This window comes from Marmota monax, unplaced genomic scaffold (genome assembly GCF_021218885.2).
Source record: "Marmota monax isolate L192 unplaced genomic scaffold, Marmota_monax_Labrador192_F-V1.1 WCK01_AAM20220418_F8-fsc00057, whole genome shotgun sequence".
Classification (NCBI taxonomy): domain Eukaryota; kingdom Metazoa; phylum Chordata; class Mammalia; order Rodentia; family Sciuridae; genus Marmota; species Marmota monax.
This window is the reverse complement of record NW_026693933.1, coordinates 9,072,810-9,086,121: the sequence shown is the minus strand read 5'-3', so window position 1 is coordinate 9,086,121 and position 13,312 is coordinate 9,072,810. Positions and strand designations below refer to the sequence as shown.

The following is a 13,312-nucleotide window of genomic DNA, read 5'->3' as shown; positions in this document are numbered from 1 at the left end:
TCCCAGACCCTAGGAACACTAACCTACTTTCTATCTATAGATTTGCTTTTTCTGGACATTTAATATAAGTGGAATCATACAATATGTGGGCTTTTGTGCCTGTCTTCTTTCAACATCTTTACATCTTCTTTGAAGATGCAGCCATATTTTAGCATGTACTTTATTCATTTTCATGGCTGGAAAATATTCTATTGCATGCATGTAGCACATAACATTTATCTACTTTTCAGTTAATAGTTGTTTCCCTCTTTTTTCCTGTTATGAATGATGCTGCCATGAAGATTGTGCGCTTGTGTACCTAGATTTTTCAGTTCACCTGGCTGTAGACCTGGGAGTGGAATTGCTGGGTCATAAGTAATTTTTGGAGGAACTGCCACACTGTTTTCCAAATGTCGTCATTTTAATTTCTTCCCAGCAATGTCTTGAGGGTCCCAGTTTCACCATAGCCTTTGCCAACCACTTGCTAATCTCTGGCTTTTTGATGATCACTGTCCTAGTGGGTATGAAGTCATATGTCATCTGTGACTATGACGAGCATTGTTTCACATAAGATGAAAGTCCCTTTTATGTGTAATATAATATATGGTTTACAAATACTTCCATCCAGTGAGGTGTCTTCATTTTCTTGATAACATTCTTTGAAATATAAAGGTCTCACATTTTATTTTAAACAGGTTTTATGGTACTGGACTCCATAAGTGTTTATAATGGTTGTTTGTTCTGTTTTATGTGTATTTTTTTAATGGTAATTTTCTTAACCATTTCTCATTGTTGGCCATATAATTTTCCATTTATCAGTCCAACGGTTAACATAGCCATGAACATATCTGCATAAGTTTTCTCATATTCTTTTTTTTTTTTTTGAGGGGGGTACCTGGGATTAAACTCGGGGACACCTGACCACTGTTGCACATCCTCAGCCCTTTTTTGTATTTTATTTAGAGACAGGATTTCACTGAGTTGTTTAGTGCTTTGCCATTGCGAGGCTGGCTTTGAACTTGTGATCCTCCTGCCTCAGCCTCTTGAGTCGCTGGGATTATAGTCATGGGCCACCGCGCCTGGCTCACCCTCATTCTTGAGGATTTCTTTAGTGATAATTAAATAGGAATGAAATTAGTGGGTCAAAGGGTAGGAGTGTTTTGCAGTAGGAGTGTTTGGCTGCTGCTTTTTTATTGTTGTCAGATGTTTTGGAGAGATGGACCTGGTAACACTTCTGCCAGGGAAGTGCAAGGCTTCCTTCAGTGGCCCCTTGTTAGACTGCACATTGGCTCTGATGCTAACCACCATCCTTTGGGCCTGTTGGTGTCTTTGTCTGTTTATAACTGGAGTGGTTGTTTTTCTAAACTGTTGGTGTGTTTTAAGGGTAGTTTTACCCTTACCAGAACATGTATTTTCATGGTCTGGTATTCTTAGTTATACCTGTTACAAGTGATACCACCAACCCTTTATGTTCAGTCCAGTCCTGACGGCAATCAGAGACTCATGAGTTTCCTTTTTTCCCTTCATCTAAGTGTTTCAGGTATTTTGTTATAAAGCCATACAGAGCCAGAACAACTACTGCACACCTAAAGGACTGATCGATTGATCGATCTATCTATACCAGAATTGAATACAGGAACGCTTTACCACCAAGCCACGTCCTCAGTCCTTTTTACTATTTTGAGACGGGGTCTAGCAAAGTTGATAAGGCTGGCCTCACTTGGGATCCTCCTGTCTCAGCCTCCTGAGTTCTGGGGATTACAGGTGTGCGCCACCACTCCTAGTAGACAATTCATTTTGTTACAGACTTGGGGCCTCTCAGGAAACTGAAGCAGTACACCCCCACCCCTACCACCACCACCCTGTTCAAGTAAAAAAAGATCTCAGAATCCTTTCAGAGTAACAGGCATGAATTTATTGAAGGGATAGGAAAAGGGAAAGGGACACTCTCTCAAGGGAGAGAGTGGGTCCTCTGTTCCACCTCCTGACTTTTGACCAATAGCAGGATGACATCAGACTTTCAAGTTCCCATGCCATGGCAACTCCAGGTCATTTTGGCCCATGCTGACCTGTTCTAATAGGACTCTAAACCATTACAGTCTTACAGATTTTATGGTTAAGAGAAATTATCCTTATCTCCTTGAGTTTTGGGATCTGGTCTGAGAAAAGAGTCACAAAATTCCCCCCTTCAGAGAAACTGAACAACATTATCTTGGGCCTGCATTTCTCCTGTAGTTAACAGGTAGTTTGCCGAAGAATGTGACATATCCTGTCCACTTAGGCCAGGCAGGGCTGCAGGTAAATTGCTTCTTGGAAAAGAAAGCACGTGGGGGTCAGCACTGTGGGCCCATTTTGGAGAGCTATTCTCTTAACCTCATGTTCCCACCATTCATACCTGTCTGTCCCCTAGCAACTTGATCAGTGCTTTTACCTAGAATAATGTTGGAATCACAATTAGACTTTTGACCTACCTTTCCCCTTTTATCTGGTGACATGTTAGCAGTCTGATGTGATTATCCCTGTCTGTCTGCTACAGGAGTAAGTTAGCAAGCTACTGAAACTGCTGTTTGATTCTTGGATTCTCCAGCCTCTTGTCTTTTCATTTGGTGCTGAGGCTTGAACAGTGCTGTCCTAACTCTTTGATTCCTCCTCCCAACTGTGTGATGTGTTACATGGTGGGGGGACCTTGTGACTTAAGGAGTCGGAAGAAAAGGTAATGAAAATAAATTAATAGCTGGTACAGTGGACAACTTCCATGTGGCAGTTAATAAGAAGTTAGGTTTGTATTTGCCAGCGTGGATTGATCACCAGGAAATCAGATGGAATGGTGGTGGTGGTGGGGAGCCATGTGGGAAATGCTGTGTTTAAGCAAGTTACTTAAAGGCTACCCCAGTTTATGCATCTGTTCTGAGGATAATAACCCTGTTTGGAGGAGTAAATAAGTATATGTAAGATGTGTAAGACACTACTTGATACCTAGTTATATGAAAATTAAAAACTCAACAGAATATTGCTCTTCTTATGTGTGCATCTGTGAATAGATAAGTATAAACAGATACACATACTTTTAAAAAAACATCGAGGTGAAATTCTGTAGGTTTTAGTATATTAAAAAGGCTGTGTGTCACCACTGATATAGATTGTTTTCCTTATTACCCCCAAATCCCTGTTAGGAGTCACTCCCCATCCCCCTACCCTTGCCCACTGGCAACCACTAATCCATTTGTTTCTGTGGACTCACCTATTCAGATGGATGGAATCATACAATATAATATGTAGCCTTTTGTGTCTGGCTTATTTCACTTAGCATACTGTGTTTTGAAGTCTGTCCACACTATAGCATAGATCAATACTTCATTCTTTTTATGAATGAATAGTATTCCATTGTGTATATACACCACATTTTGTTTATCCTTTAGTAAGTGAACACTTGAGTTGCTTTTATCTTTGGCTATTGTGAATAATGCAGCCATGAACACGAGTGTACAAATACCTATGAGCCCTCTTTTTTCAGTTCTTTGGGGTATATACCCAGAAGTGTAATTGCTGGATCATATAGTGATTCTGTTTTCATATTTTGAGGAATTGCTCTTCTGTTTTCTATAGCAGCTCCAATATCTTAATATTTCTTCCTGCAGTGTTATGTGGGTTCCTAATTTTTCCCATGTCTTTGTCAACAATTATTTTACACTAGTATAAGTATGTGTGTGTAGAGATAGACAGGCCATTCTAATGGGCATGAAATGATATGCCCTTATGGCTTTGATTTGCATTTTCCTAATGTTTTCATATGACATACTTCTAAAAACTTCTGGACAGACCACCACTTTCACCAAACTGAAAGTGGTTTCTTCTGTAGTTGTGTGCGTGGGATACCCCTTTTGGAAGCAGGTGGTTTAAAAAAAAATCCTAATTTATAGAAGATAGAATGTTTTTACAAGTATTACACAAATTAATGCTGGTTCATACCTGCATTTGATGTATATTGACATAGTCTTCACTACTTGAAATGTTGGCTGGGAAAGCTTATTGACCCCTGAAAATGGATAAAGCTCTTTACCTGATGAAGGACAGGTTTTGTTTTCCATTGCAGGTGATGCCAAGTAAGGATTGAGTTGGCTTCAGTCTGTATGTTTATATTTTTTAGCTATATGGAGAAGTGAAGGATCTTATTATAAGACAAAGTGGTTAGGAGGGTGGGCTCTGGAATCTGACAGTTGGGGCTTGAGTCATTTCTCCAGCACTTAACTATCCAAGTTCTAACATTATTAACATCCTGGTGCTGTAGTTTATGTGTCTACAAATGGGATAAAGTTACCTCATGGGATTGTGTCTATTAAATGAGTTAAAATAGATCAAATATTTGGGATGTTATTGCTACTTAGAAAGCAGTTGGCCACAATTCATAACCCAGTGAAGGCTAGTGTGGTTAGAGAGATGAATGGGTCACACAGGAACTTCAGGGCACTTGTCAGGGATTGAGTTCTGTCCAAAATATGAGAGAAAACCCTTAAAGTTAGGTGTGACTTGATCCAGCTCAGCTTTTAAAACCCAGCCTAGCTCAGCAGTACTCAATAGAAACATACTGTTAGCCACTTAGCTCCAGATGCTCTTTCACTGTGACTTAAGAGGCTCTGTGAGTAGATGGCACCTTTCTTGGGCCCTCTGATCACGTCACCTTTTAGAACTCTGAACTTCCATCTCCTCCCCATGTTGCAGGATTTAACTTGTGTGGGCTTTGATCTATGTAGCTTCAATGCCAGGACATCCATGTTGAATAGTAGGAGCTGAGCTGCCCCCTGGGCTTTCCCAGTGGTCAGAATGAAGTGCAGCAGGATTTATAAGATTGTCAATTATCTGGTGTGTGAATGCAAGCCCGCTCAACTTGAAAATCATTTTGTTCCATTGTCTACTAAAAATGATTATTGGGATGCCAATATAGGCTTCCTTGTTTTGTCACATACTTGGTCTTCTCATAGATAGATATAAACAAACTTCTGGGTAGATTTTACCCATATTCAACAACTGGTTCCTGTTGCTGTAAAATGTGTTGAGCTATATTTGAAGGAACGTCCCTTCATCTCCTAGCTCTACAAAATTGATTCAGTGGAGATATTTCCCCATCTTATTGAAATGAGATGGTCAAAATGACTTTTTCTGGTAAACTTTTCCCCATGTCTGACACTAGTTTGGGTATTTGGAAAGTTACAGGGACAGGTGTTCTAGTAAAATTTTTTTAGTATGTTTTAGTAAAGTTTGTGTTGTGGTCAAAGGATATTAAGTGCTTCTGCTTTGAATATTACTTTAATTTTACTTTTTTTTTTTTTTTTGGTACTGAGGATTGAACCCAGGGTGCTTAATCACTGAGCCACATCCCTAGCCCTTTTTCATATTTCATTTAGAGACAGGGTCTCACTGAGTTGCTAAGTGCCTAAGTTGCTGAGGCTGGCTTTGAACTCATGATCCTCCTGCCTCAGCCTCCCAAGCCACTGGGATTATAGGCATGTGGCCCCATGCTTGGCTTAATTTCACTTATTTTTAATGTTTGCTTTTTTATTTCCACATTTTTTTGTATGAATTCATACAAATATCTGTTAGCTTAAATTACTATGGGCTTTTAAAGGAACCTAGAATTAGCTTCCTTTGCCTTTAAGACAAAAACTATTCCTCACTGAGCTAAGCATTGGGTTCAAAAGTGTAGCATGCCTCCTTCTCTTACAGAGCCTAGATCTTCTAGGTCTGTGCAGCTGTGTTGGGGAGCCACATTGAAGGAGTAACCCATTTCCAGAGGGACCTTCAGTATATAGATGAGTGTATAGACTATAATGCTCAATGTTGTCCCTGAAACACATGGAACACATAAGCAAATAAGAAGATTTATAATCTAAGGTCATACACACGTTATAAATTGTCTGCCACCTTAAGCACAGAAGCCAGCGTGACAATGAGGAATTGATTACTTGTGACACTCCTGGCAATCACATCACTAAGGTTAATAATTATTAGTCTAGTGGGAGGGAAAAAAAGATAAAGAGATTATAAAATGATATTGCTTTCATTTGCAGGAGCAGGTATTCAGCAAGTGGGAGACAGAGAGGCACTTTACCCAGTCTTGAGGGTGTGACTGGAGCGTAGGTGTGGGGGAAGTATATTGAGTTTATGGAAGAGGTTGGCAGTACCAGGCAATTGACAGCCTCTTAGGTCATGCTGAAATATGGACAACTTACACCAGCAATTTGAAGCCACTGAAATTTATGGCAGGGGGATAGCATAAGGGTTTGGGACTGGAGGCAAGCATGCCAGTCATACTCTTGTTCAGATACTTTAGAGGCAGTGGGACCCGAGTAGTGGGTCCTAATATCAGGAAGCAAAAATCTTCAGAGATAGAAACAAACAAAACCCCTAGGTCATTACCTGGTAATGTTGATCTTAGTTATAATTCAGATATCATACAATCCACGGTTTAAAATGCAATGCTTTTTAGTGTTAACTGAGGTGTACAACCATCACCTACAACTTTATAATGTTTTTGTCTCTTCAAACCAGAACTTTTCAGCTGGGTGTAGTGGCATATGCCTATAAACTCAGTGACTTGGGAGGCTTAGACAGGAGGGTCACAAGTTCAAGGTCACCCTCAGCAATTTATCAAGACTCTGTCTCAGAATAAGGAGGTGGAGGGTAGGAGGGCTAGGGATATAGCTCAGTGGTAAAAGTGTTCCTGGGTTAAATCTCCAGTACCCCTCCTCTCCCATTCCTCCCCAACTCCCCCCCCCCAAAAAAAAAAAGCACACAAAACCTTAGCTTTTGGCTTCTACCCTCCCTCTCTCAACAGCCCTGTGCAACCACTAATCTACTTTCTGTCTCTATAGAGTTCACGATTCTGGATATTTTATACGAATGGGATCATTTTAATATGTGATCTTCTGATACTGGATTCTTTCACTTAGTGTGATATCTTCAACAATCATTTATATTGTAGCTTGTTTAAATATATCCTTTTTATGGCTGACTAATATTTCATTGTATGAATGTATCACATTTTTTTGTGTATCACTTCACCATCTGATGACATTTGGGTTATTTCTACTTTCAGATATTATGAACAACCTTAATTCTTCTGGGTGTATAAGGAATATGGGTGTATGTGTGTGCCTGGGTGTGTGAGAAAGATGCACTCCTTTCTCCTTCAGCCTCAAGTTGGGCAGCTGTGGCTTGAACACTTTCCTGAGTCCCTGTTGCTTCTTGTTTAGCCATAGGAAATGAGATAGAGATTGGGGACCGGTAGGGCAGGAGAGAGAAGTCCATCGTGTGTGCTCTTTGTGGTGTCCTTCCCCAGTTAGTTTTTTTGACTCTCTTCCATCACAGTTACTTAGTGATTTTAAATCCACCCTGGTTTGGGAAACTCAACTTGGGAAACTCAAAATTTATAATTTTCTCTCCCCCTCCTGCTAGGTGCTGGATAGTTTACTAGTCCAGTATGGAGTGGTGGAGAGCTGTGAGCAAGGTACATGTCTTCTGAATTGCTTTCAAATTTGTAAAAGGAAGAAAGTAGAAAGAAAACTAACTGTCTTCTCTCTGTTTTTCTCTTTCTCTAGTGAACACTGACTCGGAAACTGCAGTGGTAAATGTAACCTATTCCAGTAAGGACCAAGCTAGACAGTAAGCAGTTTGAAACTTTTTAACTTTATGTAATCACTAGGTTAATTACAGTAACTTATATTTTATGGATTTCTTAATGGGAGAAGGGATGATGGGTAGCAGAAAGAAACTATTCGTAAACTTAGACCCTGCAATTAAGCATTTTTAAAAGAAGTTTGAATGTTTAGGAACGACTGCATTTTATTACATTTTCAATATTCTTCAATGCCATTAACAGAGTAATGTAGTATACCCTGAACTACACCCTATTTTCTGGAAGTCTTGGGCCCATGTATTGTTTCCAAGTTACAATTTTTTTCATTGCTATTGTGACACTTCATTGCTATTTTATCTGAAGCTGGCAAGTTGATCGTGGATTAAACTAATAGATGTTGTCATCTTGCTCCCTGAATTATCTAGTGATTACTATTGTCATTTAGGAGCAGGCAGACATTGAACAAATGTAACTTGCTTATAGATTTATGGAAAAAGTATAGCCCAATGCAGTTAATAAAACTTCACAGTCAGTTCCCTCTAGGAAAAGGTTCTGTAGGCTTTGAATGATCTAATGAACTGAGCACTAGAGAGAGAGAACAAGGGTCCCACGAATACTGCCTTTGACAGCTCTATTCAGAACATGAATGTGGACAAGTGGCATACAAAGCACCCAGCACAGGGCTGGGGATGTAGCTCAGTGGTAGAGCACTTGCCTAGCATGCCCACGGTCCTGGGTTCAATCCCCAGCACTCCAAGAAGAAAATAAAAGAAAAAGAAACCCTACTATTAAGAAATGAAGCACAACACTAGGTGTCAGCTAACTACAGAAGAGTCACCTCCAGATACAGTGCAGGCAGGAACAGACAGTCCCTTCTGTGTGCAAGGAAGGACAGCACTGATGGACTCTGAGTCCTAAAGAGGGAAGGGGAAATAAACCTCAAGAGAGGAAGTTCACCTAAGTTACTAAAGGCAGAACCACTCACAGAAGGACTATGGCAGGAAGAATAAGCCTGGGAAGGAGAAGGAAATTTGTATAACACAAAAGGAACTGTTTTTAAATTGGTAATATTCATATTGTACAAAATTTTAAAAAGATCTAAAGATGAGCATAGTGCAAATCTTCCTCCTTGTATTGTTCCCTAGCTGCCTCCCCTTTGTGAGAGCTGTGAGATAACCATATGGAAGACAAATACATGTTTGTATTTTTTTTCTTTTAGCACAAATAATACCATAACATTTAAGTGTTTTACACGTGTATGTGCTTTTTTTTCTTTTTCTTTTTTTGAACTGTATGCACCTTACTACTGAATCACGTTCCCAAACCCTTTTTTTTTTTTTTTTTATTTTGAGACAAGGTCTTGCTAAGTTGCTGAGGGCCTCACTGAGTTTCTGAGTTTGGCCTTGAACTATCGATCCTCCTGCCTCAGTCTCCCAAATAATGGGTATTATAGTTGCAGAAAATGATTTCATGATATGAAATGACTTATTTAGTTCATCCCAAGTTGCATATTTTGGTTGTTTTCAGTCTTTTGCAGCTAAGAACAATGCTTTGGAGGATCCATGTGTGTGAGTCCACATATAGGATAAATTCTATGGTGTAGAGTTTTGTTTCTAATTTTATTTATTAGTTCTAGAGCTAGTTCATATGCCCATCGTTGTGTGAGAGGGTTTCTCCATAGTCCCCCCAGGGTGGGTTTCATCAAAATTTACCAGTCTAAGAGGTGAATTTTCTCTCTCAAGTAAAATTGAAGGCTTTTAATGTTTTAAGAGCATTTTCTTTGTATCCTTGATTCATTAAAAAAGCTTTTTCTATGTTCATATGTGAATACACGACCAGTGTAATTCCATATCATGTACAACCACAAGAATGGAAAGTTATACTCCATGTATGAATAATATACACTGTCATATATATCTAAAAAGAACAAATAGAATTTTTAAAAATTTATAAAGTTTTTATGACTACTTATGTCTCTTATATAAGGTCTTGGACATAATAGAAAATGTGACATGAGTGTTTTGTTTTGTTTTTAATTTCGAGACGAGGTCTTTTATAAAATGATATTTTATAAATTTTGTCCTTCAACTACATTATATAACAACAACAACAACAAGGGCTGGGGATGTGGCTCAACCGGTGACGCGCTTGCCTGGCATGCGCGGGGCGCTGGGTTGGATCCTCAGGACCACATAAAAATAAAGATGTTGTGTCCACCAAAAACTAAAAATTCTCTCTCTCTCTCTCTCTCAAAAAAAAAAAAAAAAAAAAAAAAAAGAAAAGAAAATTTCACCTTTTAAACCCTCAGTAGATTAGGAGATAAAAGTAAGGGCATTCAAAAAGTAGATGCATGATTTGTCGCAACATGTTTTACTCTTTACAAAGATCTGTATTGAATACTTAGTAGAATCAAGTCCTTGTTGAATGGGAAATATGGAGTGAAAGAATAAATTCCAGGGTATTTGGAGATTGTCATGTATCTGTCTTAGTTGCCTTATTCGAAAATTTACATGAGGCTAACAAAATTAAGGAGGGGATGCTTAATAGTTAAATGGGAGAAATTATGTTGGAGACAACCTACATTGCTTTGAAGAAGCTTAAGAAAAACTTTGGTAGAGAGAAAGCAGTTAGCTTCCTGCTCCTTTTAATAATAATAATAATAATAATAATAATAATAATAATAATAATAATAAAGTTCCAAAGCACAGGAAGGTAGACTGGCTAGTCAAAGCAGAATTATTCTGAACGTGCTCCTAATATGACATCTAGGTGAAGGTGGAGACATTCTCTTTTTTAAAAATTCTTTATAATAGTTATTAGTCTTATTGATACCAAGGGGAGGTAGAAGGAAGGCTGTTGGGAATTGTCTGGTTTAGATAATTAGAATACCTAAATAAATAAATTAGGCATTTTAACTAGGAAAATAATTCACAATAACCCTTATTCTAATATTCAGTTAATTTTTGGGCTAGGGATGTGGCTCAGTGATAGAGTGTTTGCTTGGCAAGCAGGAAGCCCTGGGTTCAGTCCCCAGTACCTCCCACCCTGTCCCCAAATCAGTTAAATTTTATCCAGTAGTAATTCAACCACAAGTTACCAGTGATTTAAGGCAAAGTCCTTGTCCTCAAAGATGTGCCTCCCACAGTGCAAGATGAGTATTTGAAGAGGGACCATTTGAATTTAGTTGCTATCTGTCTAGTTAGCTTATAAAAATATTGTCTGCAAAGGAGAATAGTTAACTTTTAAAGTGTTAATCTAGAGCTGTTTCCTTTGATGGTTATTAAGAAAATGTGAAAGCACATGTAAACGACTAAAATAAAATTACAGAAGTATGTTTCTATATAAGGATTCTTAGTAATATGTCAAAGACTTAATACATTTATTTATAACAAAAATTGTTTACTCTGATAGAAATGTTTTCTAAATAATATAATAAAGTATATACCCTAAGTATTAACTCCCCAGTGATTCAGGAAGCTGGGGCAGGAGGATTTCAAGTTTGAGGCCGGCCTTGGCAACTTAGTGAGATCCTGTCTCAAAATAAAAAATGACTGGGAGTGTATGTAGCTCATTAGTAAAGTGCCTCTGGATTCAGCCCCAGTTACACTGTTTCCTATTCCCAAGATGGTCCACATTCTCCCTTGAATTTATCTCTGCTTTCCTAAATCTGTCTATACCTCTTTAAAAAATATATAAATGTATATATATAAATGTGTGTGTTTCTCCACCTTCTCTCAAGAATTCCAAAGATCAAAGACAATTAGAAAGCAATTGGGTATTTAAAGAAGTTAATGGATTTAAAGACTAGAAAATTCAGTTTTGTGACAGTGTCATGAAAATTTTCAGTTTTCCAATAATTTTTTTAAAATATTTTTTCAGTTGAATTTGGACACAATACCTTTGTTTTATTTATTCATTTTTATATGGTGCTGAAGATCAAACGCAGCACCCCGCACATGCCAAGTAAGCACTTTGCTGCTGAGCCACAGCCCCAGGCCCCCAATAATTATTTTTTTTTTTAAAGAAAAGGGATATGGAGTATGCTTTTATTCTATGAGGATAAATTTTATTTGTGAGGCATTGACTATATTAGAGAAAGTGTGGGTCCTAGAGTCAGGCAGCCTTGACTTAGTAACCTTGACCTCTGAGCTTCAGTTTTATTAGCTATGCTATGAAGACTGAAAAAAAAAAACCATTCATTTAATACATGCACATATAGAAAATAGTTATCAAGCTGGGCACAGTGGCACACTCCTATAATCCCAGGGACTCAGGAGGCTGGGACAGGAGGATCACAAGTTTGAGGAAAGCCTCAGCATCTTAACAAGGCCCTAAGCAACTTAGTGAGACCCTTTCTTGATATAAAGGGCTGGAGTGTAGCTCAGTGTTAGAGCATCCCTGGGTTCAAATCCCAACAGCAAAATGAGAAGAAAAAAAAAAAAAAGGTGTATCTAAAAACCCAGCATACAGGCTTTCAGCAATAGTACCTTTTATTAAACACACTGGGTTCTGGGCTGCTTCTGGAGTAGCTTGAAGCACCTTGAACTAGGACTTGGTCCTCTGAACCCTGCAAGCCTGCTCCAGGCTACACCAATGCAGTGTCATTTTTCCATGACATCTTGGCAGGCCACCTACAGGTCAAATCTTGAGGTCACAAGGGCCGCATTGATCTTATTTGAGCTCTTTTCTCCTCCTGGCATCTGCTCCTTGGAAGTCTTTTGACTGCGATATGCTTGTGAGGGTGTGAGTGGAGCTTGGAGGTTTAGAGGATAGATTCCAGAGTCTAGTGGCCTGGACTGGACACAGAGGTGCCACCACTTTCCTGTCTGTGATTTTGGTCAAGTTAATCTGTTGGTTCACCCCTAGTCTCTAAAATGGGAATAATTATAGTCCTTAGCTCATGAGGCTGTTGGTATAAACTAAGATAATGCCTCCAAAGCACTTACTATAATAGGAGGTGGTGAGAGCTCAAAAGTTAGCAGCTGTTAGGATTTTCCCAATGTGTTTTTGCTGCTGGTTCTACCCTGTTATTACTCCGTGTACTGCACTTCAGATGTTGCCTGGTGGATCCTGAGGAGCTAGAGACCTAGGTTAAATGTTCATAGCTGCCTCTCTTTTGTTACTTAAAGCTCTGTGATTGCCACTCTTAAAGAGGATTCCTGAAATATGGCTTTATTTCTAAGATAGATTTTAACATGGATATTCCTGCCACCTTGTGGCTAAGAAAATTAAAAGATTCATAGCACACAATATTAGAAATAATGTAGGATTGTTTTAAGCTTTAGTCTTAAATTACTAAATTAGTAAAATACTGAAGTTAATGAAAGCTTAAAGATCATTAAAAAGACAAGTGTATGTTTAGTGAATGGACTTAGAGCAAGACAGGCTTAATTCTCTGGCTCACCTATTTCCTTCCCTCTTCAGAGAGATGCCAAGCTAAAGCTGTCAGGGGCAGAAAGTACTCATAGGAGGATGTGTGATGTGTGACATAGAAATAACCCTGTAGAATGAGTAGGCATTTAGTTCTTATATTTTCTTGTCTGGGATTCTTGTTTCTGGAGTTTATTTTTTGTTGGAGAATAGGAATGTTCATGCTTTGAAACTGTCATCGCAGATCCTTTTATATCAGTATGAAGATCTGAATCAGGCACGCAGTTATGGTTAGAAGTGTTTAGAAGAACTTGGCTAATGCCTCAGGGA

At 38.7% G+C, this 13,312-nt stretch overlaps 1 protein-coding gene across 1 annotated transcript in view; it reads left to right on the top strand.

Annotated features, from left to right (window-relative positions):
* Window positions 1–13,312, top strand: part of Igf2bp3 (insulin like growth factor 2 mRNA binding protein 3) — a 146,592-nt gene that overhangs the window by 91,639 nt on the left and 41,641 nt on the right. Inside the window, exons 4-5 of the mRNA XM_046463626.2 lie at window positions 7,432–7,483; window positions 7,575–7,638. Coding sequence (XP_046319582.1) covers window positions 7,432–7,483; window positions 7,575–7,638 — 116 coding nt within the window. The remainder of the gene's footprint in view (window positions 1–7,431; window positions 7,484–7,574; window positions 7,639–13,312) is intronic.